General features: G+C 34.4%; 2 protein-coding genes across 12 annotated transcripts in view; one reads left to right on the plus strand and one right to left on the minus strand.

Moving 5' to 3' along the window:
- Positions 1-14,566, plus strand: part of C4H1orf146 (chromosome 4 C1orf146 homolog) — a 33,312-nt gene extending 18,746 nt beyond the window's left edge. For all 7 annotated transcript variants that reach the window (XM_073234280.1, XM_073234277.1, XM_073234282.1 and 4 more), the window contains 4 exons: positions 11,110-11,203; positions 12,720-12,888; positions 13,285-13,363; positions 14,047-14,566. In XM_073234280.1, coding sequence (XP_073090381.1) covers positions 11,110-11,203; positions 12,720-12,888; positions 13,285-13,363; positions 14,047-14,181 — 477 coding nt within the window. In that variant the 3' untranslated portion in view covers positions 14,182-14,566. The remainder of the gene's footprint in view (positions 1-11,109; positions 11,204-12,719; positions 12,889-13,284; positions 13,364-14,046) is intronic.
- A 445-nt stretch (positions 14,567-15,011) lies between these two features.
- The window catches only part of GLMN (glomulin, FKBP associated protein), a 40,954-nt gene continuing 28,246 nt past the window's right edge, over positions 15,012-27,719 (minus strand). For 4 of the 5 annotated variants that reach the window (XM_073234276.1, XM_073234275.1, XM_036997958.2 and 1 more), the window contains 5 exons: positions 27,353-27,459; positions 26,719-26,779; positions 16,116-16,239; positions 15,268-15,350; positions 15,012-15,162 (listed from right to left, as the gene is read on the minus strand). In XM_073234276.1, coding sequence (XP_073090377.1) covers positions 15,046-15,162; positions 15,268-15,350; positions 16,116-16,239; positions 26,719-26,779; positions 27,353-27,459 — 492 coding nt within the window. In that variant the 3' untranslated portion in view covers positions 15,012-15,045. The remainder of the gene's footprint in view (positions 15,163-15,267; positions 15,351-16,115; positions 16,240-26,718; positions 26,780-27,352; positions 27,460-27,719) is intronic. The other variant, XM_036997957.2, reaches the window with a different exon arrangement.

A 27,719-nucleotide genomic window follows, 5' to 3' on the forward strand; every position in this document is an offset into this window, starting at 1 on the left:
GCTCTTGGTTTCGTTGATTTTTGCTATTGTTTAATTCTTCTCAATTTTGTTTATTTCTTCTCTGATCTTTATTATGTCCCTCCTTCTGCTGACTTTAGGCCTCATTTGTTCTTCTTTTTCCAGTTTTGATAATTGTGATGTTCGACTGTTCATTTGGGATTGTTCTTCCTTCTTCAAGTGTGCCTGGATTGCTATATACTTTCCTCTTAAGACTGCTTTCGCTGCATCCCACAGAAGTTGGGGCTTTGTGTTGTTGTCATTTGTTTCTATATATTCCTTGATCTCTATTTTGATTTGTTCATTGATCCATTGATTATTTAGAAGCATGTTGTTAAGCCTCCATGTGTTTGTGAGCCTTTTTGTTTTCTTTGTAGAATTTATTTCTAGTTTTATACCTTTGTGGTCTGAAAAGTTGGTTGGTAGAATTTCAATATTTTGGAATTTACTGAGGCTCTTTTTGTGAGCTATTATGTGGCCTATTCTGGAGAATGTTCCATGTGCACTTGAGAAGAATGTATATCCTGTTGCTTTTGGATGTAGAGTTCTATGGATGTCTATTAGGTCCATCTGTTCTAGACTGTTGTTCAGTGCCTGTGTGTTCTTACTTATTTTCTGCCTGGTGGATCTATCCTTTGGGGTGAGTGGTGTGTTGAAGTCTCCTAAAATGAATGCATTGCCGTCTATTTCCCTCTTTAGTTCTGTTAGTATTTGTTTCACATATGCTGGTGCTCCTGTGTTGGTTGCATATAGATTTAGAATGGTTATGTCCTCTTGTTGGACTGAGCCCTTTTTCATTATGTCATGTCCTTCTTTATCTCTTGTTACTTTCGTTGTTCTGAAATCTATTTTGTCTGATACTAGTAGTGTAACCCCTGCTTTCTTCTCACTGCTGTTTGCCTGAAATATGTTTTTCCATCCCTTGACTTTTAGTCTGTGCCTGTCTTTGGGTTTGAGGTGAGTTTCTTGTAAGCAGCATATAGATGGGTCTTGCTTTTTTATCCATTCTATTAGTGTATGTCTTTTGATTGGTGCATTAAGTCCATTTTCATTTAGAGTGAGTATTGAGAGATATGTACTTATTGCCATTGCAGGCTTTAGATTTGTGGTTACCAAAGGTTCAAGGTTAGCCTCTTTAATATCTTACTGCCTAACTTAGCTCGCTTATTGAGCTATTATATACACTGTCTGGAGATTCTTTTCTTCTCTCCCTTCTTATTCCACCTCCTCCATTCTTCATATGTTGTGTGTTTTGTTCTGTGCTCTTTTTAGGAGTGCTCCCATCTAGAGCAGTCCCTGTAAGATGCCCTGTAGAGGTGGTTTGTGGGAAGCAAATTCCCTCAGCTTTTGCTTGTCTGGGAATTGTGTAATCCCGCCATCATATTTAAATGATAGTCATGCTGGATACAGTATCCTTGGTTCAAGGCCCTTCTGTTTCTTTGCATTAAATATATCATGCCATTCTCTTCTGGCCTATAGGGTTTCTGTCGAGAAGTGTGATGATAGCCTGATGGATTTTCCTTTATAGGTGACCTTTTTCTCTCTAGCTGCCTTTAAAACTCTTTCCTTGTCCTTGATCCTTGCCATTTTAATTATTATGTGTCTTGGTGTTGTCCTCCTTGGATCCTTTCTGTTTGGGGTTCTGTGTATTTCCGTGGTCTGTTCGATTATTTCCTCCCCCAGTTTGGGGAAGTTTTCAGCAATTATTTCTTCAAAGAGACTTTTTATCCCTTTTCCTCTCTCTTCTTCTTCTGGTACCCCTATAATACGGATATTGTTACTTTTGGATTGGTCACATAGTTCTCTTAGTATTGTTTCGTTCCCGGAGATCCTTTTATCTCTCTCTATGTCAGCTTTTATACGTTCCTGTTCTCTGGTTTCTATTCCTTCAATGGCCTCTTGCATCTTATCTATTCTGCTTATAAATCCTTCCAGGGTTTGTTTCACTTCTGTGATCTCCTTCCTGACATCTGTGATCTCCTTCCGGACTTCATCCCATTGCTCTTGCATTTTTCTCTGCATCTCATCCCATTGCTCTTGCATTTTTTTCTGCATCTCTGTTAGCATATTCATGATTTTCGTTTTAAATTATTTTTCAGGAAGACTTGTTAGGTCTGTCTCCTTCTCAGGTGTTGTCTCTGTGATGTTTGTCTGTCTGTAGTTTTGCGTCCTTCTCAGGTGTTGTCTCCGTGATCTTTGTCTGCCTGTAGTTTTGCCTTTTCATGGTGATAGAGATAGTTTGCAGAGCTGGTACGAGTGACAGCTGAAGAGCTTTCCTTCTTGTTGGCTTGTGGCCTTCCTCTCCTGGGAGAATAGCGAGCTCTAGTAGCTTGTGCTGGGCAGCTGTGTGCAGACAGGGCTTCTGCTTCCTGCCCAGCTCCTTTGCATTTTATCTCCGCTGTTGCTGTGGGCTTGGCCTGGCTCAGGCTGCTGCTCCAAAATGGTGGAGCCCCGTTGGAGGGGTAGCGGCTGGGAAGCTATTTATCTCCGTAAGGGGCCTCTGTGCTCCCTGCTGCCCAGGAGGTTTGAGTGCCCAGAGATCCCTAGATTCCCTGCCTCTGGACTAAGTGTCCTGCCCTGCCCCTTTTATACTTCCAAAAAGCACTCTCCAAACCAAAACAACAACAGCAACAACAGCAACAAAAAAAATTAAATAAATAATTAAAAAAAAAAAAAAGAAACACGCACGATTTTCTTTGTCCTCAGGCATCGGTCTCAGGCACCTGCTCACCGGTCTTGCTTCCCTGTTTCCCCAGTTTTAGGGTCCCTGTCCCTTTAAGACTTCCCGAAAGCACTCGCCAAAAAAAAAAAAAAAAATGGTCACTCCCGTTTCTTCTCCGGCATCAGCCTCAGTCACCCGCTCACTGGTCCTGCCGCCCTGTTTCCCTAGTATCCAGGACCCCGCACATGCACTGTGTTTGCTCTCTGGTCTGGATGGCTGGGGCTGGGTGTTCATCAGTCCTGGGCTCTCTCTCCCTCCCTGCTGACTCTTCTCCACCCGCCGGGAGCTGGGGGGAGGGGCGCTCTGGTCCCGCCAGGCCATGGCTTGTATCTTACCCCCTTCACGAGGCACTGGGTTCTCGCAAGTGTGGATGTGGTCTGGATGTTTCCCTGTTTCCTCTGGTCTCTATTTTAGGAAGAGTTGTCTTTGTTATATTTCCATAGATAAATGTGGTTTTGGGAGGAGATTTCTGCTGCTCTACTTACGCTGCCATCTTGGCTCCAATCCTAAGTCTTATTTTTTAACTCCACAAAGTACGTTTTTCTGAAGTTTGTATTTGTTTAGATTTATTCATGTCTTTGCTACTTTCTTTGCTCTTCTTTCCTTCTTTTGGCTTATACCTTCCCCCTGGGATCACTTTCTTTTTACATGAAGACTGTAATTTAGAAATTACCTCAATAAGGATCTTCTAGAGATAAAAATCTCTATTTTTTAGTGTGAAAATATTTTTATTTTCCCCTTGACCTTCAAAGATGCTTAAAAGTATAACTTACATATATTAAAATACACACATTTATAATGTACAATTTGATGAGCTTTGACAAGTGTGTATACCTTTGTAACCACTACCCCAGTCGAAATATAGAATATTTCATCACTCTAGAAATTTCCTTCGCATCCTTTTCCAGCCCTGCCACCTCAAGCAACCATTAGTCTGATATTTATCACTATACTTAGTTTGCCTATTCTAGAACTTCATATAAATGAAATGATACAGTTTATACTCTTTGTGTCTGGCTTCTTTCATTAAGCATAATGTTTTTCATATTCATCCATGTTGTTACATGTAACAAGTTGTTCCCTTTTATTCCTGAGTAGTAGTTTATTGTATGAGTTTATCCCAATATACTTACCTATTTACCAGTAGATACACATCTGGGTTGTTTCCAGTTTTTTACTGTTATGAATTAATCTACTCTGAACATTCATACATAAGTTCTCTATGTGGACGTATATCTTCATTTCTTTTGTAAATACCCCAGTAATGGAATTGCTGGGTCATATAGTATATGGTCAAATGTATATTTATCTTTGTAAGAAATTGCAAAACTTTTCCCAAAGTTCCGTACAAATGAACATTGAAAGCATTTATTATGTAACTAAAATAAAGATAAAAGTGCGAATTAGGTTTTATGCTACCATCAACAGTATATGAGGATTGCAGTTGCTCTAAAGTGAAAAATATATTTCACTAGATTTATAGTTATTTTCTTTCAGTACATTTCACTGGATACTGACTTCCATTGCTGCTATTGACAAGACAGCAGTCATTTTGCCACTTCTTTGAAGATTATCTGTCTTTCCTCTCTGACTGCTTTTCAGATTTTGTTATTCTGCAGTTTAAGATATGGATTTCTTTTTATCTTTTGAGGCTTCATGAATCTCTGAATTGGTGTCTTTATCGAGTTGTTATCTATCATCTCCTTTACTATTGTTTCTTTCCTATTCCCTTGCTTTTTCCCCTTTGCACTCTTATTAGATATAGGTTGGATCCTCTCACAATATTCTTCATGCATTTTTATCTCTCTTCCACCTTTTCTATGCCTTTGGGCTCCAACTCTACATAATTTCATCACTTCCATTTTCCATGTTTTCTCTCTACCCCTATTAAGCTCATCCATTGAAGACTTTTTTTTGTTTTGACTGATTTCAAATTATGAAATATACATAGATAAAAGTAATAAAATATATGTAAGAACAACTGAATAGAGTTAGAAAGAAAATACTGTGTTGCTAATCAGAAATAGAATGTTACTAATTTCTTTTTCCCTTGAGGACTTTTATTAATTGTATCAATGATGAAACTCCCTGAATAGCCAAAGCAATCTTGAGAAAGAAGAACAAAGCTGGGGGTATCATGTTCCCTGACTTCAACCTATACTACAAAGCTAGAGTAATCAAAACAGTATGGTACTGGCACAAGCACAGACCCATAGAGCAATGGAACAGAATAGAGAGCCCAGAAATTAACCCATGCACTTATGGTCAGTATATGACAAAGAAACCACAAATATATAATGGGGACATGACAATCTCTTCAATAAATGGTGTTGGAAAAACTGGACAGCTACATGCAAGAGACTGAAACTGGGTTACTCCATAACACCATACACAAAAGTAAACTCGAAATAGATTAAAGGCCTAAGTGTAATACATGAAACCATAAACCTCATAGAAGAAAAGAGGCAAAAATATCCTGAACATAAGCACAGGGAATTTTTTTCTGGACATGTCTCCATGGGCAAGGGAAAAAAAGCAAAAATAAACAAGTGGGACTAAATCAAACTAAAAAGTTTCTGTACAGCAAAGGACCCCATCAATAAAAACAAAAAGGCAACCTAAAATATGGGAGAACATATCCATAAATGACATATTTGATAAGGGGTTACCATCTAAAGTACATATAAAGAACTCATACACCTCAACACCAAAAAAACAAACTGAATAAAAAATGGGCAGAGCACCTGAATAGACATTTTTCCAGAGAGAACATACAAATGGCCAAGAGGCATATAAAAAGATGCTCCACATCACTAATCATCAGGGAAATACAAATTAAAACTACAATGAGATATCACCTCACATTAGAATGGCCACCATCCAAAAGACAAGAAATATTAAGTGTTGGCAAGGATGTGGAGGAAAGGGAACCTTCCTAAACTGTTGGTGGGAATGTACATTGGTACAACTACTGTGGAAACAATACTTAGTTTCCTCCAAAAACTAAAAATAGAAATACCATTTGACCCAGTAATTCCACTCCTAGGAATTTACCTGAAGAAAACAAAAATCTCTGACTCAGAAAAATATATGCACCCCTATTTCATTATATTATATACAACAGCCAAGATATGGAAGCAACCAAAGTGTCCATCAGTAGATGAATGGATAAAGAGGTGGTGAATACACCCAATGGAATATTACCCATAAAAAAGAAATCCTGCCATTTTTGACATGGATAGACTTAGAGTTATTAAGTGAAATAAGCCAGGCAGGCAAAGAAAAATACCATATGATTTCACTTACATGTGGAATCTAAAACCAAAACAAAACAAAATGGAAAAAATAGCAGTAGACTCATAGACACAGAAGTGACTGGTGGTTACTATGGGGGAGGGATTGGGGTGTGTGGGTGAAATAGGTGAAGGATAAAGAAGCACAAAATCTCTATATAAATCAGTCATGGGGATGAAAGTACAGCATAGAAAATACAGTCAGTAGTTTGTAACATCTTTCTATGTCACAGGTAATTACACTAGTCAAAGTTAGGATTTAATAATGTATGTAATTATTGAATCACTATGTTGTATACTTGAAACCAATATAATAATGTATATCAACTCTACTTCAATTGAAAAACATTATATCAATAGTCAAATATTATATTAAATGTCTAACTTTTATTAATTATATTAAGTATGATGCTTACACTTCTTTTTATAGCCATGATTATCACATTTATTTTCAGTTACACAGATGAATAGATTGAACACTTCTAGTTTTCATGCAAAATATAGCTCACTCCAACACCTAACTTAATTATGATTCCTCAGACAAGCATCAGGCACAGATGAAATATTCTTTCCCTGGAGGAGCCAAATTTATTAGACATGGTTTTCAAAAATGTCCTCCAAAGTAGAGGAAGTCTGTTCTTTTTCATGTGTTTTGTTTGGGCTTACACATGACCCCTGGCTTAAAGTATGCTTTTATTTCTCATTCTGTTTTGACTTTTGTGTATTTCCCAAAGAAAAAAAGGGACACCATCCTTTTTAATCCAATAGTCCCTATTCAAAAATTTTTTAAATTTTGTTTTTTAATATTTTAAAAATGCTTAATTTACTATCCTTACACATAAATCTGCTTTTTAAATTTGGTATCATTAATCTACAATTACATGAGCAACATTATGGTTACTAGACTCCCCCCATCATCAAGTCCCCACCACATATCCCATACAGTCACTGTCCACCAGCATAGTAAGATGCTATAGAATCACTACTTGTCTTCTCTGTGTTGTACAACCCTCCCGTGCCCCCCCTACATTACATCTGCTAATCGTAATGCCCCCTTTCACCCCTTGTTCCTCCCTTCCCACGCATCCTCCCCAGTCCCTTTCCCATTGGTATCTGTTAGTCCATTCTTGGGTTCTGTGAGTCTGCTGCTGTTTTGCTCCTTCAGTTTTTTCTTTGTTCTTATACTCCACATATGAGTGAAATCATTTGATACTTGTCTTCTTCCACCTGGCTTATTTCACTGAGAATAATGCCCTCTAGCTCCATCCATGTTGTTGCAAATGGTAGGATTTGTTTACTTCTTATGGTTGAATAATATTCCATTGTGTATATGTACCACATTTTTATCCATTCATCTACTGATGGACACTTAGGTTGCTTCCATTTCTTGGCTATTGTAAAATAAATAGTGTTGTGATAAACATAGGGATGCATATGTCTTTTTCAAACTGGGCGATGGCATTCTTAGGGTAAATTCCTAGGAGTGGAATTCCTAGTTCAAATGATATTTCTATTTTTAGTTTTTTGAGGAACCTTCTTACTGCTTTCCACAAAGGTTGAACTAGTTCACATTCCTACCAGCAGTGTAGGAGGGTTCCCCTTTCTCCACATCCTCTCCAACATTTGTTGTTGTTTGTCTTTGGATGTTGGCCATCCTAACTGGTGTGAGGTGATATCTCAATGTGGTTTTAATTTGCATCTCTATGATGATTAGTGATGTGGAGCATCTTTTTATGTGCCTATTGGCCATCTAAATTTCATCTTTGGAGAAGTGTCTGTTCAGCTCCTTTGCCCATTTTTTAATTGGATCATTTGCTGTTTGTTTGTTGAGGTGCATGAGCTCTTTATATATTTTGGATGTCAACCCCTTATCAGATATGCCATTTACGAGTAATTCTCCAATACTGTATGATGTCTCTTTGTTCTATTGATGATGTCCTTTGCTGTACAGAAGCTTTTCAGCTTGATATAGTCCCACTTGTTCATTTTTGCTTTTATTTCCCTTGCCTGGGGAGATATGTTCATGAAGAAGTTGCTCATGTTTATGTCCAAGAGATTTTTGCCTATGTTTTTTTCTAAGAGTTTTATGGTTTCATGACTAACATCCAGGTCTTTGATCCATTTTGAATTTACTTTTGTGTATGGGGCTAGAAAATGATCCAATTTCATTGTCTTAAATGTAGCTGTCCAGTTTTGCCAACACCAACTGTTGAAGAGGCTGTCATTTCCCCATTGTATATCCATGGCTCCTTAATCTTTCCCATTAAATTTTCTGTGCTGGTAATCTTCTAAGAAATGTAGAAAGTAGTGGTTTCTTTGGCTTTTGCTCTGTTAGGTTTTTTACTATGTTGTGAGTCAATTTTCATGACTTATGTACTTTTTGAAAATGTACCCATTTCATAGGAGTAATTAAACTTATTAAGTTGGACTTGATGAAATTGCCATTTCTGTAATTACAAATTTCATATTGGCATTATTTTTATTTTCAAATATACTCTTATCAGTTAAGTGCCTTTTCTCCTTTCTGTTTATTTTCTTCCTTATGAGATTTGCAAGACAGAAGTTTTGTCTTGCACTAGTTTTACAGAATATTAACAGATGTTATATAATGCTAATAGAGGTTATGTAGAAAAAGTATTATAATGGATTTTATTTAGAATGCTGATAAAAAAGTTACTAAGTTTTTTTTTTACTACATTATTCTTCAGAGGCTTTGTGCTCAAACGAATTGTAAATCCCCAAAAGGAGCCAAATCATATTCAGTGTTTACAAATATTACCTGAATAAGGAACATCTTATGGGACTAATTCCATGAAACATACTTTGGAAGATCTACTCTTTACTCCTGGTTATTTTGAAAAACTAACTCTTGAAATTATCTGTATTTTCTTAATTCAATGCTTTCTAATTTTACTTATTTTTTTCTATTGTTTTTATTATAATTCTAGTTGGCTCCCCAAAAGATATGATTGAAATTCATTAGCCTGGCATACATCTCTCACAGTCTGCCAGCAGTTATTCCTAACATTGTCCCCAAATGAACTCATTCATACACACTATACACTTAGCATATAAGAATCATTATTTTCAGGTCTGAATACCTTTGCCTATGGAATTCTTTCTTTCTCTGCTTTTCTCACATTTGTCTTTTTTTTCTTTCACCTGTCTGCTTAATAAACTGCTTTTCACTTTAAAGATATGACTCAAATGTTATGAAGCTCTCCTCTTTCACATCTGTTACACCTCCTTTTATATAGTTGTTTTTTGCCAAAATTCTCAAGCATATCTTTTAACTTCTTAAACATAGTGAACAGCTATTTTAAGATGCATATCTGGTAACCTCAATATATATATATATCTCCTATGAGTCTAGTTCTATTGTCTGTTGTTTCTGATGGTTGTCTTTTGTCTCTGTATATCTGATTATTTTTTGTTGGAATTTGTATTTGAAAAATTGTTTTTAGAAATGACTTGTGACCTGGAATAGTGTTATATTCCCCTAGAGAAGCCTTAATTCTACAAGAGAATTAAACCCCTAATGCCTAAGTAGGGTTGCAAGATAAAATACAGGATACTCAGTTAATTTTTAGTTTCAGATAAATAATGACTTTAGTATAAGTACATCCCAAATATTGTATAGGATATGCTTATACTAAAAAATTATATTGCTTAACCAAAATTCAATTTTAACTGGGTGTTCTGTATTTTCCTTGCTAAATCTGGCAACCCAAGTCCTAATGCATCTATTATATATAGTAAATGAACTTACCTCCTACACATCTATAATGGTACTAGTTATGGGAAAATTGAAAATATTATCACTCAAATCATTTGTTTTATAGTTCACATGAGACCTGATTGAGAAAGGTTGCTCTAGGGAGTGCTTCTGCAAAGTGCTTGGGAGCACTAGTTGTATCACCTTAATACAATTTCAGGGATTGAATTGTGTGAAGCTAGGCTGCAGTCCCTGAGAGCTGTTCTACTTTTGTCAGAAGTTTTGTTCACCCTCTTATCTGCCTTTTCCTGAATTGGCAGATGCCTTCAGGAAAAAATGGCCTAAATATTGGTTTCATCTCTCTGAATTTCTCTATAGATGTTGGTCTTGTAGTTTTTCACTATCCTATCTCTCTGATGCATTCAAACAGATTTTTTAAACTGTCCAGCTTTTCTAGTTTCCTTCAGCAGGAGGGCTGACCTAAATTACTCAGTCTGCCATTGCTGGAAGCAATGTCTAATTTTAAAACAGCAGAAGCAAACTCATATGAAGAGCCTTAGTTGAACTCTTGGTCAAGACCTGAGCGGTACAAGATACTCTCATTAGGCAGGAAAGGAAGCATATATTTTATACATAAATTCCAGCCTGTGTGCTTAAGATATACATGTTCTGAAGCAAAACATAAAATAAAATTAATATACCTAAGGGTTTTTATCTACTTGGAGAATAACAGGCTTGAGTTTTAACCAGTCAAGAAACACTATCACTCACTTCATTGTGGTGTCTTGGGTGAAATGATCTAATTGCCTGGATAGAATAGGAAATTAGATTATTTTTGAAATAGTATTTAACCTAGAAGTCCTGTTGCTGCCTCAATACATTTGTCCACTCACGTAAGGCTTAAAAGACTTAAAAGTAACTGCAATGTAAACAAATCGAAGAATTGCTTGTCTCCTTCTACTCTCTTTGGCACATCGTGGTTCTGTCAACCATCTAAGAAACACACCACCACCCACCTTCCAGTTATATATTAATGCATGTCAGAATCCATCTTCAAGTTGTCCTTTTAAAAGAAAGTTTGCATTTGCTCTGGTTCTTACAAGTTAATTCTTTAATACTGCCTTTAATTTCTGTGCTTAAGTAAAATAACTAGTATACAACTCATTTCCAAACCTACAATCAGTGTGTTTCAGTAGAACTAAGTATTTTTGCTCTTTAAAAAAATTTGTCTCCATAGAGAAGACATTTGGTGTCTCTTTAGATAATCAAATCTTTAGGTGGTATAGTTATAAAAGAAGCTATTAAAATTAAAAATTTTTCATTAGTTTTAATGAAACTATTCTAAGCAGGTCTTAAATTTGTATTTCTGAAAAATTTTTTAGAGTTACGAAGTTGCGACTGCCCTAGAAAATCAAAGCCATAAGATTCGGTATTCAGATTCAGTGGAAAATGGATCAATTATATTTTCTCTTTCTGGTATAGTATATTTGCTAACTGCCTTGATTTAAGTTTCTTATAAAATATGTGAGTATAAGTTCTGATAATTTTTTAGTTCAGTAACCATTAAACTTAAGGTATTATTTTTGGGGAGAGGTAATATATATAAAACTGTGACACAGCTGCAAAAGCTTGTGCCTATGACTAATTACAAAATATATCCCTTTTTAGGTTATAGTTGTTGAACTAAAGCTGAACCAGTGGTATCTGGTAGAGGATGTTAAAAACTTGCTTTAGAACTAAGATGAAAGTAGAACAAAGCCATGTCCCCAGTAACCAATACTTAACAGTATTACCAGCATTAAAAAAGCTAAAATATCGTAACATTGGTCAAAATCCATATACAAAACAACATGAGAATGTTTTTCATGATTTTGTACAAAAGTTTAGTGAATATAATATGAACAAATAGTAACTAAATGGGGACAAATAAATATTCCTGAAATTGTAAACAGCTGTGAGTCATGGGCACAGTACCAGCAAATTAAGTTAGATTAGGGTATAAGAAGGCTGGAGAGAAGAGAAAGGGGCATTACAAAACATAGGTTTGAGCTTGGAATATGACAGAAGTGATAAAAGAGGTGGAGGTGAAGGATTTTACTAGAAGTTTTGCAAGTAGACCTGTCCTCCAGCAGAGGTTTTGGAAGACAGCTTTCAAAAGCTCCTAGAAATAGACCTCCAGGCTCAAAGTGGTCCAATCTCAATCTTGTCCTTCCTGGTTGAAGAGAGAGCTCTCTAGGGAGAAATTAAGTATTTTTGGTGAATACCCACTATGTGCCTAGGCCCCTTCATATACACTATCTTATTTTGTCCTTTCTACAAACCTATTGAAGAACTATTCCAGTCTTACAGAGGAGAAAACTTAGGTTCAGAGAGGTTATATAAATTACCTAGGTTCACTCAGTTAACATATAATAATATAATCACTTTCCTCAGATTGTCTTCCCCTAATCTTTTCAAGAGCTATAATTAGATCAAGTTTCCTTTAGGACTATTCTTATAGGCCTGTTACTATTTCATACATCCTAGGTATCTGCTTAGAGTGTATTACTTGATACAATACTTAATGTTCTAGTACAAAGTTTTCTCCAAGAACTAATTAAAGGATTGCTTAAGACTCTTTCTTTAGTTGGTTCCAGCCTTTAAAAATCATAACATGAAAAATTAACTTTTAACTAAAATTAGGCATTACTTTCATTGTGGACAGTGCCTTAGTCTGAAAAAGAAAATGGTTATTTACCAAAAACATTTTTTTCCCTTAAATATTAGAAAAAGTCATTGTTTCATACAGAGCATTTCAGAGAACTACCTACCTAAATGATTTTGTTATATTAAGAATTTTATAGTAATTTCTACTGCATATGGGTTTAGGGCCTGGAACATTAGAGCTACATTATACTTACGGTACTTTCACTCTTTTACTGATTTTACCGAGTATACAAAAAAACTTGATCAATATGACAAAGCGACATGTTATGTTATTCACCTTTCCTAGGAGTTGCATTTTTATTGATGGATGCTAAAGAATGCTTTATGTCAGCTGAAGAAATATTTCTGGCCAAAATTGAGAACTTTGTTAACATTCACCAAAATAGTTTTTTGGTTCTGTCTGCGGCCTTCCATGGGCCTGAGGAATGGAAACTGATGTTTAGGATTCAGCAGAGGTATGGAAGATTAGTACTACAGACTTATTTTTCTTAAATTACACTGTTTACTTCATTCAGTTTTTGATTCAGTTGAGTTATGTTTTGCCAGAAGATAACCTTTGTAATGTTAACCTGTCATATTTAATAAAATCACAGGCCAAATGGCTATTCTGGGATCCTGGTGACAAGTTTCAGAGTTAATGGTGATTTATGGGATTCTCCGGCAGGACCAAAACAAAAGTGAACACTTTTTAGCAGTTGAGTTCTAGCTGTAAAGCCCAATCAAATCCTCCATGGAGTAAGACAGGGCATGAATGAATAAACAGATAATGAGAGAGGTTTGTCTCTCCTTTCCACTTAAGGTAACATGTCAGTAAGTTGTCTGATCTATTTAACTTATGAATTGTTTTTCAGATTCCTGGGTAGTAACTTACGGATACTTCCAGTACACAACCCAGTAAATGCTATTAATCTTATGTGTACTATAGCTAAGGTAAGTCATCTGAGGAAAATGACATACGTACATACACACTCACATTTTAAGGTTGATGACTTCAAAATGCACACCTTCTTGAGCAGACTGACAAATACTCTGCTTCTGTTCCTCTCAGGGAAGTTGCTCTTTCAGTATGTGACTCTTCCCAAGCCTCCCAAGCCTGCACTCAGCCTTTCTTCCTAATTTACTAGAGAAGTAGCTACTGTCAGAATGACTCATTTTAAGACAAAAAGAGCATTTGGGTCATATACATTGTGTTAGCCCTGATGGTTACTTAACTCTTCCTTCAAGTTCTAAAGTATAAATCCTGGTCAGGTTGTAGTCATGAACTGTTGGATTGCAAACATGCTATTTTATAGAATGCTATCCACCAGTTGTCCACTTCCTTTTCACACTTGTTCTCCTCTATGAACTGTGCCCCTAGGCAGATAGGTGCTCCTACTCTTGCACTTGGAACAATTCTCTTAAAGCAATTCTTCCCTAGTATCTTACTTTTTAAAATTGCTTACTTCAAATTTCTTAGACAGAAATCAGGTATTTACTCTGTTACTCTAGTAATTCATACATAGTATTTAGCACATAGGTTATTGATTCAGTACTAGTTGAATAAATAGTGTTTTTAGATGTGGCGATATACCTGATTTCCTTAAATAATGTGGCATGTTTATATCTCCTTTCAGATTACCTCCAAACCAAACATAGACAGCATCTGCTACAGAATGATAACAACTAAAGCTTACATCATTGAGCAAAGTCCTGTTTGGAAGACACTTCAAAAGATAAAACTGAGTAGTGATTCATTTAACCCAACTTAGAGTATCAATTATAAATGTTCTTTTGGAAAAATATAAAAGTTAGACTGGTTTATATAATGTTCGAATATTTATTTACTTAAAAGATTTTTAAAAATTTAAAATAAAATATATCAATTAAAAGTGATATTCAGTGCTGTTGAGTAATTCCTTTAATGTTTAGGAAAAACTGGTACACATACATTATAAAATTCAGATGTAGTTTCTTAATGATACAAATTAAGTTGGATGGATAAAATATTTACTAGGAAATAAAAATACAGCATTTTCTAATTACTCCTTTAGACTAAAGGAAGAATATATGCTTTTCCACAAGGACAGCCAGTATTTCTAAAATTAATCTTTGTAGATGCTTTCACATTATACCTGCTACTTGAGAGATGGCAGGTGGGACTCTGCTCCCTAAGGCTCCTCCTGAGGCAGGGAAAAACAGGGAAAAGAAGAGAAGCAGTCAGGTGGCCCAACTGAAAACTCCTCTCCATTCTTACAGTACTATGATACCCAGTTTGATAAAAGAAATTTTACATAGCATCTAAGTGAAACATAAAGTGTATCAGTATTTTTATAAACTCACAACTGTATGAATGAGTGACAGTAATTCAACTACATTTTATGAAATTATAATAAAAAATTATTAGTTTGTATTGGATTTTCAAGCAGTATTTAGAATATGTATGTGGAAATTATTTACATGTAGATATCTTTTTTAAAACCAAAGAATACTACTCAACCATGATGTCATTGCAGAAAAGCTACAAATATTTTTCTATTGGTGTATGTTTTAGAGAAAAATTTTTATAAAGGTATTAAATAAATTATAATGGAAAACACAGTATTTTACTAATTTTTATTTAGGAAATGGAACTTTCATTTCGTCCCAATATTTTCTTCGGAGGTAGACTTTGTTTTTATTTCAATAAGTTCTTCTACTCGAGCCAGAACACTTTCAATCAAATCAAATGTGAAAAGAGCTGAATGTAGGACCTATAATGCCAAAAAAAATCAGTGTTATTAATTCTACTGCTAAAGCAAAACAAAACAAAACAGAAAAGACAAGCTGATTGTAGCTTAGGGAAATTCCATATCTACCTTAAGCTGCATTTCAGGAGGCATGTTAGGGATCTCTTCTTCACCTACAGTTAGAGAACAAAGATCCTTAGACTTTTGGACTTCTGTAAGAAAAAAAAGGTCATGTGTGTCACACTTAACCATTAAAACAGCTCTGAGATTTCAGTAATAAATTTGTTGTTATTTTCATCATTCATTAACTTTAAAAGATTTCTGTCAATTAAGTCTTATTGTTTAATAGCTCAGGATATGTTTAAATCAATAAGGTAATAAAAATATCAAGCTTTTGTAACATGTAAATATTTATTTAGGTGAACAGCATTATTTGGCATGCATAGGATGAATGAAAATCGATTAAACTTTTTCCTTCAGTGTATGGTCAAATTATATCCATTAAACTAATAAAAGACAAAATTTCTAGTAATGCCTATAGAAATACTTCCAAAGTTATATGGAAAAGATCACAAGATTATTATAACAGAATTGCTGACTTTAAAAATTAATTCTGGATCTAAGATTTGTAAAGACTTACTTGAGGGGCGAGGTGGGGGGTGAACTCAAGAATTTAAATGATATCCAAACACTTACGTGTAATACAATTAGATTCTTAATCAGAACTTGAAGTTTTAAACCAGACTATGCTTCAGTTTGGTTTAAATCTTTGTTAACTCAAGTTCAATATTAACTGGCTTATAGATCAGCTAAGAATAATTTTAATTATAAATAAATGACTAAGCTGTCATGGCTCCTTGTTTGCTATAAATTAGACAAGTACAAGATTTAAAGCTGTTTATTCTGAATCTAAATGACAGTTCTGAAATACGACTAATTTTTAGACCTAACCAAAAGTGAAATTGCGCATTACCAACCTTGGCTATTTTCTTGGCTATTTTTAATTTCTGCTTCATAATGTGCTTTTGACATATTAAGTCCTGTATGTAGTGGCTTTAAGAAATTATTCTCAATCTTTCCAAGTTCTGTCCATAATCCAGTCTGTTCAGAAGAATTAATGAAATAATTAGTTATCTGGTTCAACATTTATTGCCTACTATTAAACATGTGTTGAAATTTGGAGAAACTGAAATGAGTAAGAGATGATCCTTGCCTTTCAAGGTAGTTTACTGTCTAATAATATCTTAATTACTACATCTAGTTATTTTATATGAATACCAAACAAAACAAAACATACTTTGGTCAGTACTACTGGACAGCTCCTGGTTTTGAGATCTGTAACTTAACAGGTTTTATCTACCAGAAGATTGAGGATAACCCATGTGATCCAAGATGTTTCTTTCCCTATAAACCATCCCCACTATGACTATACCTTGTATATATCCCTTCAATCTTTGATCTTCCAATCGATATGCTTGTCACAGACCTAGTTCTAGAGGATTATTTCCTTTCCGTACTGACAGAAACTTTTCTAACACAAGGCTGTTATGGACTTTACTGGTGATCAATGGAGATGGAGCTTTTACCTGCCTAGAATAGCTTAGGGTTATTCTGTAACCCATACATATTAGAGGATTTTTATTCTAAGAACATTTCCTCCTATAGTATTTAATGGAGGGGAGTAATAAAGTCTTCATTTTGCTTTTAAAAAAAGGGAGAAAGAAGAAAGAGGAAGTCAGAATGATTCATTGGTATTATTAACTTCCCGAAGTTAGTACAAAGGTAAAGAGGTAAAAATGGTGAACTTAAGAACCCAATTATCCTTAAGAAGAACCAGACCACTTGAAAACCTGTCTACTTCTATTGGAACTTTCATAGCTAGAGAGAAGTCAGTAACTGGCTTCAAAGCAGGTGGACTTGTTAGGGGCTACTGCAGTCGAACCCAGTGTTCATTTACCATTCCAAAAACCCCAGGACCCTTAAGAATTATGCTAAATCTACTCTACCTTTGCTCTATAAATGGAACAACAAAGCTTGGATGACAACACATCTACTTTTACAACATGGTCTATTGAATTATTTTAAGTCCACTGTTGAGACCTATTGCTCAGAAAAAGATTCCTTTCATCCTACTACTGCTCAATGATAGTGTACCTGGCATTCTGATGGGAGATGTACAAGATTAATGTTTTCATGCCTGCTAACCCAATATCCATTCTGCAGCCCATGGGTCAAGGAGTAATTTTGACTTTCAGATCTTACTATTTAAGAAAATACATTTCACAAGGCCACAGCTGCCATGGATAGTGATTCCTTCAATGGATCTGAGCAAAGTAATTTTAAAACCTGTAAAATAGTCACCATTCTAAATGCCATTAAGAACATTCATGAGTCATAGAAAGAGGTCAAAATATCAAAATAACTTGATTCCAACCTGTAAGGATGACTTGGAGGGGTTCAAGACTTCAATGGAGGAAGTCACTGCAGATGATGTGGAAATAGCAAGAATCTAATTCTAACTAGAATTAGAACTGGAGCCTGAATATGGGACCTAATGGCTGCAATCTCAACGATAAAACTTGCAGAGATAAGGATTTCCTTCATATGGATGGGCAAAAGTGGTTTTTTGAGATGGAATCTACTCCTGTTTTAGATGCTGTGAAGATTGTTAAAATGACAAAGGACTTAGAATATTATATAAACTGTTGATAAAGCAGAGGTAGGGTTTGAGAGGACTGACTCCAATTTACTGTGAGTAAAATGCTATCAAACAGCTACAGAGAAATTGTGAAAGTCAAACTGATGTGGCAAACTACATTGTCTTATTCTAAGAAATTGCCACAGCCATTCCACCTTTCAGCAACCACCACTCTGGTCAGTCAGCAGCCATCAACATTGAGGCAAGTCCCTCTGCCCCCAAGATTATGACTTGCTGAACACAGATGATAGTTAGCATTTTTTAGCAATAAGGTATTTTCAAATTTAGACAGACACATGGTTTTTTCTTTAGACATAATGCTACACACATTTAATAGGCTACACTATAGTGTAAACATAACTTTCATATGCAATGGGAAACCAAAAAATTCAGTTGAATTTATATTTGCTAGGGCTACTCACAGAACTCAAGGTAACATTTATTGCCATATTTGCTTTTTTTGATTGTCTGGAATTGAAGCTATAAAATCTTAGGTATGCTTGTATTTTTTAATGTCAGGTTTATTGTATCATTTACATACAATAAAATAAACACTTTTTAGTTGTACAGTCCTATGAGTTTTGACAAAGATATCCGTATAACCACCAATATAAAAATATTCCCATGATTCTGAAAGTTCCCTTGTGCCACTGTAGTCCATTTTCTTTCCCCACCCTCAGGCAACCACTGATCTAATTTTTTATATGATTTTTTCCCTTTTCCAGAATGTCACATAAATGGAATCATAACTGTAGCCTTTTGGTAGTACAATATTTGATTTATATATTTGGTCTTCATCCTGTTCCTGCCATAGAGCTCCTAAAACCCTTGAATTTTGTAAGTGATAAGTGCAGTAAAAGTGTCTTGTTATTCATAACAGACCCCTTTCAACCATGAGGAAAATGATTTCTGGAAAGCCCCTAAGGATGGGCGCTGGTTGTCAGGGGACCCGACCTTGTGATCAGAGATGGCTGGAACTTTCAGCTTCCCCATCCCCCAAACTCCCAGGAGAGAGGGGCTGGATATTGAGCTCAATCACCAAGGATCAATCATTCAATCAGTTATACCTATGTAGTGAATGAAGCCTCCATGAAACGCCAAAGACAAAGAGTTCAGAGAGCCTCTGTCTTGATGAACAGAGGTGCTGAGAGTGGCTTTGGGGAGGGCATGGAAGCTCCACATTCCTTCCCTAACTTGCCCTGTGCATCTCTTCCATGTGGCTGGCTGTTCCTGAATTTTGTCTTATTATAATAAACAGGTAATCTACTAAGTAAAATGTTACCTTGAGTTCTGTGAGTAGCCCTAGCAAATTAATCAAACCTGAGTAGGGAACCACCACTTTATCGCCAGTCTGTTTGAAGCACAGGTCACTACTGGACTTGTGATTGGCACTGGGGGGAGGGTACGGGGGAGAATGCTGTGGGATTGAGCCCTAACCTGTGGAATCTGACACTATTTCCAAGTACATAGTGTAAGAACTGAATTGAATTGTAAGACACTCAGCTGGTATCACAGAATTGTTTGATGATGGGAAAAAAAAATCTCTACACATCTGGTGACCAAAGTGTCAAAAGTGAAGTATTGAGAATAGAGAACAAACACAGGAGCATTTTTCCTTTATAAGTAGAAACTGACAAGTAATTCTAAAATTTATATGGAAAAGCAAAGAACGTAGAATAGCCAAAACAGTTCTGAAAAACAACAAAGTTGGTGGACTCCCACTACTTGAGTTGAGGACTTACTTTAAAGAGACAGTAATAGAGACAGTGTGGTACTGGTAAAAGAATAGACATAGGCTGATGGAACAGAACAGAGTCTAAAATCAGACTCATACTTACATGGTTCATTATTTTTGACAAAGATGCCAAGAAAATTCAAGTTAAGGGTAGCCTTTTCAATAAATAGTGCTGGCATCAAAACATACTGTAATCCATACATTATACCATATAAAGTTTACTTGAACTAAATATGAGATCTAAAACTGTAAAACTGTAGAAGAAAACCTAGTAGAAAATCTTTGTGACCTTGAGTTAAACAAAGATTTGTTAGAACCCAAAAAATGTAGGTCATATAAAATAATAAAATTGGTAAGCTGTATTTCATCAAAACTAAAAATTTCTTGCTTTTGAGAAAAATGCTATTAAGATAATGAAAATGCAAGCCATAGACTGGAAGACAATATTTACAAAAACCATACCAAATACAGGACTTACATCCAGAATACAGGGAAAGGTTTCCTTTTAAAAGTTTGTCTAAGTTGAAAATTTTTTTTCACACTTTACATAGTAATATAAATTCTTCAAAACCATATTCCCAAAATGAATGTAAACTTAATGTTTTATACTCATTTTTTGGTGTGAATGAAGAACTAAGCCTCACAAATTAATCCTCTTTAGCCAGCAAGTTTAACCTAAGTACTGATACAGGATTTTAAAAAGCAAATATATCTTTTATCAAACATTTTTCTGGAATGTTTGAAATTTCTCCTTTAGAAAGTAATAGAAGTTTACAACAGAGAAATGAGATGTAATAACAGTATCCTATTTTATTATATTTGGACTATATTCATTTATACTATATTCAATAATGTCAGGAACATATATAAGGTCAAGCCATGACATTTAAGCCTTCTTTCCGTAACAATGTCTTCTGCAACCTATGGATATGTTTAACATATTGAAATATAATCATGTTTCTCCTGTAGCTTCAAATTTCGTTTCTTACACATGCCAGAAAATCATATATATATATATATATATATATACACATACATATATGTCAATTTTGCTACTCAGGTATTATCTTTGAAAATACCTACTAAATGAGATTGCTTTCCAACTAGAAAAATATGAGTATTATTCAAGTTCATATGCCCTAGCTAGAACTTTCCTTAGGTTGATATAATACAGTGAATGGTCATGCTTAGCTCTGATCACTAAAAGCCTCAAGAGTTAAACTACTCAGTATAAATTTAAAATAAAAATTTCACCACCTTTATAATATATAAGATCTAGAAGGATTTCCTTGGATACTCAATCTTTCCAAAATAAAATACAACTTTGGTAGAGCTTCTGACAGTTTAAAAAGATTAGCTGCCCCAGTTCTGCACTGTAACTTGTCATTCCTATGAAAAATTTCCACTTTGTTTTAATGACCCACAGTGTGTTTCAGTTCACTAAATATAGCTAATCTTTAGATGTGTGTATGCTCAAGTTTCCTCTGTGCATCTTGTTCCACAACATTGTCATGGCTATTGTTGGCCCTTAACTGTTCCACATGAAAACTATAATCAAAACATCAAATTTCATTTTCAAAAGCTCAACTGGTATTTTGATTTGAATTATACTGAATTTTTAGATTAGTTTGGGAACTGATTAAGATACCAAGTTTCCACCCTCATACATCATGCAATTCTCTACTTATATCTTTTTTATATCTTTCTATAAAGTACAATTTTCTCCATGAAGCTTTACACACATATTTGTTCATATTTTCCTAAGTATCTCATATTTTTGTTGCAATTGTAAATATTATTTCCTACACTAAGAATTTTTATGATTGTGTTAAATGTATCAAATGTTTTTTCTGTAGTTATTGAGTCATCAAGTATTTCTTTAACCTAAGTATTACATTAACCTTGCATTACTGGAATAAACCCAGTTTGGATCTATGAATTAAAATTTTTTTTGCTGGATTTGGCTTGTTAATTTTCATATCTGTATTCATAACTGAGATCAGCCTATTAACTTTACTTCAGTATACTATTCTTGCATGTGTTGATACTGAGGTCTTATCTTACTAAATAAGACTCATCATTAGTCACAGCTACTCTTTCTAGTCTTTAAAACATCATATAAGATCTGAGGATCTGTTTCTTGACACTACGGAAAAATTGTGACCTTGTGATTTCTCTTAAAGTACATTACTTGTAGCAGTTTTGTTAATTACATTTTCTAAGAAATTCCATTTCATTGAAGTTTCCTAATTTATTGTAAATTTTCATGTCACTAATATTTTTCAATCTGTGCTGTTTGTATGCATACAGTTGACCCTAGAACAACACAGATCTGAGCTACGTGGGCCCACTTATATATGTATTATTATCAATAAATATATTGGAAAATTTTTTGGAGATCAGTGATAATATGGAAAACATTTTCTTCTCTCTACCTTACTTTATTATAAGAATGAATATATAATATATGTAACATGCAAAATATGTGTAGACTATATTATCAGTAAGGCTTCTGGTCAATAGTAGGGTATTATAAAGTTTTTGGGGAGTCAAAGTTATATGTGGCTTTTCAACCATGTGGGGGGTTGGTGTGCACTCCCTTTGTTCAAGGGTTAGTTGTACTCCCCTTTTTATTAACATATTGTGTCTTCATGCATTTTTAAAATCAATCTTGCCAGAAATGTTATCAATAATTCTTTATTATTTTCTAATATAAGCACTTAAAGCTGGAAAATTTTCTAAGTACTACTTTAGCTGCATCCCACAAGTTTTAATATATAGCACTTCATTATCATTTAGTTCTAATCTTTTTATCACATACATGTATCTCATAAAATACTTTATTCATAATTCCTACTATAAAGAGAGTGTTTCTCAAACTTCACTGTGCTAGTTATAAGTGCAGATTTCTGTGTTTTACTCAGAGGCTTTGAGTAGATCTGGAGCTGAACCCAGGAATTTGCGTATGTATAAAAAAATGACCAAATGCATAGGTGATTTGCCTAGGACTACATGTTGAGATACGGTGATCTGGAATAGCCCTGTCCAGTGCCAATGAGGAACTTAATTTTTTAATTAAAAATGTTAAAATAACTTAAATTTTAAATAGCTACATGTGGCTTCTGTCTATTGTATTGGACAGTGAAAATCCAGGAGTCTTTATTCAGACTTTTGCTGTTTTTAGTGGCAATAATTTACTTTAATACAAAACCCATAGTCATAAAACTTATAATCAGGTAATCAGAACATGTGCCAAAATTAGGTTACAGAAAATCTGTTGCACATTCTGTTCAGTAAAATTCCACAAATCTCATATGATGAGCAACTATAACATTTTTAGAAGCAAGTAGGAGTGAACAAGCTGGGGAAATAAGAGTATTTTTCTCTCTTACATTAAGATCTTAAAAAAAAAATACTACAAAGAAAAGCATTTTAAGATTTCTTACATCTTCAATGTCCAGAAAAAGTAACAAGATTTTTTTAAAGTTATAATAAGGATAAAAATTTCAAGTTTTCACAAATGCTTGCTTTTAATTTTATACACAAGTAGATTCACTGAAGGTGTAGGTTCGAAATCTTGTCAGTTTTAAAGCTTAACTTGACATTTCAATATTCACTGAAGCTTATCTCACAGAAGGAAGACGAGGCAGTTCTATACCACAATGAAATGTATTGCCAGAAGACAGAGACTTTGCCAAGGATATAGTCAACCATGATAATGAAAAAGAAGAAAATGAGTAAGACCCGATTTTCCCCTTCCTCCTTATTTATGACTTCATTATGAAGTAATATTGTAGAACTTCTATTAATTGTAATACTAAGGGATGTGTATTACCTGAAGCCATCTGGCTCTGTAAACAGCACACAAGGGATATGTTTTAATCTTCAAGAAATAATTTAAATGAGAATCCAAAATATGGATTTGACAGAATTATGTGTTTTTATGCCTGATACTAAAACATACAGTTTTTTCTTAAATGAAAAGCATATATACATACATTACATAATTCAATTTTTAAAAATTCGTGATACTTGTGGCCTTTATGATCTCAGATTGTTTCCCTTGACTCTGCTTTCATTCTAAATACTATCATCACAAATTACTTAGGAAAAAGAATGGGTAAGCAGGTGGATGGAAAAAGATGTGAGTAGATACAATAGAAGGGAAGGGATAAAATTATTCTGGACTGTGTATTAGCATAAATTATTTCAACCCTAAATAACTAACACTTATTTAAAGATAACCTATCAAGTAATAGAAAATACTAGGTGTCGAAAAACTAAGTTGGTTTTACCAGTAGAGATGGAGGTTAGAGGTTCAAGAAGAGTTTTGTGACACTGAAGTATGGAAGAAGGTACCTATAACCTATGCAGAAAGGTAAGGACATAAGAAATACTAGGATGAGGAGGGGAATGACTTATGAAAAGATTAAGTCAGTTGACAATAACCTGAAATAGAAAAATAAATGGATTACTATTCAATTATGAAACACTTGTTTTGTATTTGAATGATTCTGTTCTCATTTACTTTTCCTATATATACCCTTCTTTTCATCTTTTCATCTGACTAGTTAGTTACCTTCTCTCAGCACACTTAACTTGTCAAAATAGTACTGTTTGGAGTCCTTAAGAATAAAACTACTCAGCATCACTAGAATGTCATTTTGTTCCTCCTTTAGTCAAAATTTCTAAAAACTCAGAAGCTGTCATTTTTTAACTACAGTAGATAGATTTCTCATTTATATACATGACCTATTGTAATTGCACTTGGGAGACATGCTTTCATGAGCCACAGGCTCCTAAGCTGCCTCAAAGATATCATATTGTCATCTTGAACTAGATTATTTTGCTGACTTCCTTGGTATGGTAATTCTATGTTAACTCACATGGCAATACCTTGGAAATTTGATCCCTAAGAAAATTCTCTGAAAACCATATAGAAAGCAGCCTATCAGCTGGTTATATCCTTTTCTTCCCCATACGATGTTCAGGCCAAATAAAAATGAAGCAGCCTATCTGAGGGTTTCATAGCAGACACTGTAGAGTGCTTAAATGGCTCTGTCTTTTGTCTCTTAGGCAGAGGCTCAACTGCTGATCCCTGTCGTACACTGTGCTCCATACCTTAATGAATTTATCACTCTTCATGAAGATTTTTTTTCTTCTTCCAGTCAGACAAATCAGGTATCTTTAGATTGGCCCTTCCTGATTACTGAAGAACTAAGAACTCTTACTTTACCCTTACCTTACATTCCTGAAGCCTCAGGGCCTCCATTGCTGCAGAATTCTACTTATCTTTTCTATTTTTATCACAAGCTCCTTTAGGAGTCAGGATTTAGTTTGTGATTCAAAGGTTGGGGTCACTGCCTGGGGTCACAGCTATCTCTACCACTTACTAGGCATGTGCCCTTCTGCACGTTAAAGATCCTTCCTGTGCATACATTTACTTATGAAAAGTGAAAAAGAATACATACAGCATTGTAAACACTAAATGATAATATAGCACCTGGCCACAATAGTGGATGCCACTATCCATGGGTGGGGATAAGTGTGGAATGATGAGGTCAGAATTAACTGAGAAGGGACATGGAGAACTTTTTGTGATAGTAATGTACTATATTTGATAAGGATTTGGATAACACAGGTCTGTGCATTTGTTAAATTCAGTGAACATATACTTAAAATTTGTACTTTTCATTTTACATAAATTTTACTTTAAATGAAAATTATTGACAGATATTTAACTCTACTTAATGAAATACATGCTGAAATATTTGGGGTAAAATATGATGTTTATAGTTTACTTTGAAATACATCAAAATATAAGAGACGGACAGGTGGAGGAGAAGGATACACAATAGAGTAAAATGCTAATGGTAGATTCTTAGTAGTAGGTAAATCAGTGATCACTGTAAAACTGTCTTTCAACTTGACTGTATATTTGAAAATGTTCACAAAAGATGTTAGAGGAAAAAAGTACTCTGGTACAGAGTAAGCATTAGTCAATGATAGTAACTAATTATTTTTGGTTGAAGAGGGATGACTAGGTCCAATCATTGAATCTATTATATTCAGTCAAGAGGGAAGGAAACTACTACTCTTCTCATATACCTCATTCCAAATCTTGATTTACTTAAATTTAGAAAAAAAATTCTTTGGCATCCTTATATAAATATCAATTACTTTCATTCTTTTTTTTATTAAGGTATTATTGATATACACTCTTATGAAGGTTTCACATGAAAAAATGTGGTTATTACATTTACCCATATTATTGTGTCCCCGCCATACCCCATTGTAGTCACTGCCCATCAGTGTAGTAAGATGCCACAGAGTCACTATTTGCCTTCTCTGTGCTACACTGTCTTCCCCATAATCCCCCCAACACCATGTGTGCCAATCATAATACCTCTCAATCCCCTTCAATTACTTTCATTCTTTTATTACTTTCTAAAACAAAACAAAACAAAACAAAACAAAACAAAACAAAACAAAACAACCAGATTAACAACACATGTGATTCTGGTAGTTAAGTTTAAAGAAATGATACATACAGGAAAAACAATTATTAAAACAGAGTAGGTAGAGAGAAAGATAAAGAGCAAATGTAAATTTACTGTATGACAAATCTCCCTCAAATAGTTTTCTTTACTGAATACCCCTAATGATGCACTATTAAAAAAAAATCCAACTTCCTACACATTATTCAAAAGGTGCTGCTAACATGCTTCAATTAGTCATGCTGATGAGGGTACATCAAATTATCAGATGATCTTATTTTATATAGCCCAGACTTACATTATGAACGACATATGGAGGCAACTGAACAAGACACCCAAATACATGCTGATCTCAAAAGGTTAGTAACTTAGGACCTAAAACTTTTATCTACCTAACAGGGCTAAGCTATGCTTACAGCAAAACAGCAGAGGTTCACCAGGAAAAGGAAAGGGAATGGGAAGCTGGATGGGGACGAAAGGGCTCCTGAGAATTAACCTGAGGTTTCAGAATAATTGTTGGCACCTCTCCCAGCCTTTGTAGCTGGCTAAGTTATTAAATATTGGCTTAAATAGGTATTGATAAGAAAACCTGAACACTCCCTATACATTTTGAATATACTCACAGTTTCTTTTTCAAACAATTCACTTACTTGATTATTTTCATTATCTTTGATAACCAAATATCTCAATAAATTTAATGAAGCCATTATCCTGTTAATTAAAAATACATAATTTGTTACAGTACAGTTTTATATAATTGATAGCAATTTTAATCAACAAAGTAAGTTAAAATTTGGGTGTATTTTTATAATTATGTTGCCATTTGAAACTATTCCCTATACGTATCTTTTGTAGCAGTAATAACTTACACTCTTTTTCCTCAAGTTCATAAAATACAATTGTGAAAATTATGATTCATCATTTTATCCCATGGGAGTCTTTTTACATTTAATATTTGAGAGTATCATCTCTTTCCGAATTAAAAAATTCCTGTTTTCTTTTTTTTTGCTATAGCCACAAATCTCTGTGAGTTACATTGCAATGCTGGGCATGTCAAAGGTACAAATTCATACTGTTGGTCATGTTTCTGGAAAGAATAGTTTTTTGTTTTTACATAGTATTTAATTACTTAAACACAAAAATTCTTATGTAATTTTATGAATTAACAATAGATCATAAAATCACAGGAAACTATGTTTTATTAGTTAAGTTCAGGTTCCCTAAGCAGGGGTTTCCCATTTTATTCTTAATTTTTTAAGTGACCCTTAGTGATGGTTACCCCACCTGTCTGAGTTTTGCAGTAGATCTGTTTCAGCACCCTCTGGGAGAAAGAGTACCAAATCTAGAAGGGAAATCAGTGATGGTCCTGTAAACCATTTGTTATATGTTCCCTGAAAAACAAAAGAAAAATTAGGGAAGTCTTTAAGTAACAGCTTGATAAATTCATGTGTTTTTCTAATACCTTGATACTACAAAAACATTACACACTTAAAATACATTTTTTAAACTTTAATTTCCACTCTCATTCACTATTTCCAGATATCCAGAACAAACTATACCAGTTTCAGAACACTGGTGTGTTCTCTTACTCTGTTTTCAATTGGAAATTGAATTCAATATGAAATTATTAAGCATCAGAAACAGATTAGAC

This window comes from Manis javanica, chromosome 4, assembly GCF_040802235.1.
Source record: "Manis javanica isolate MJ-LG chromosome 4, MJ_LKY, whole genome shotgun sequence".
NCBI lineage: Eukaryota > Metazoa > Chordata > Mammalia > Pholidota > Manidae > Manis > Manis javanica.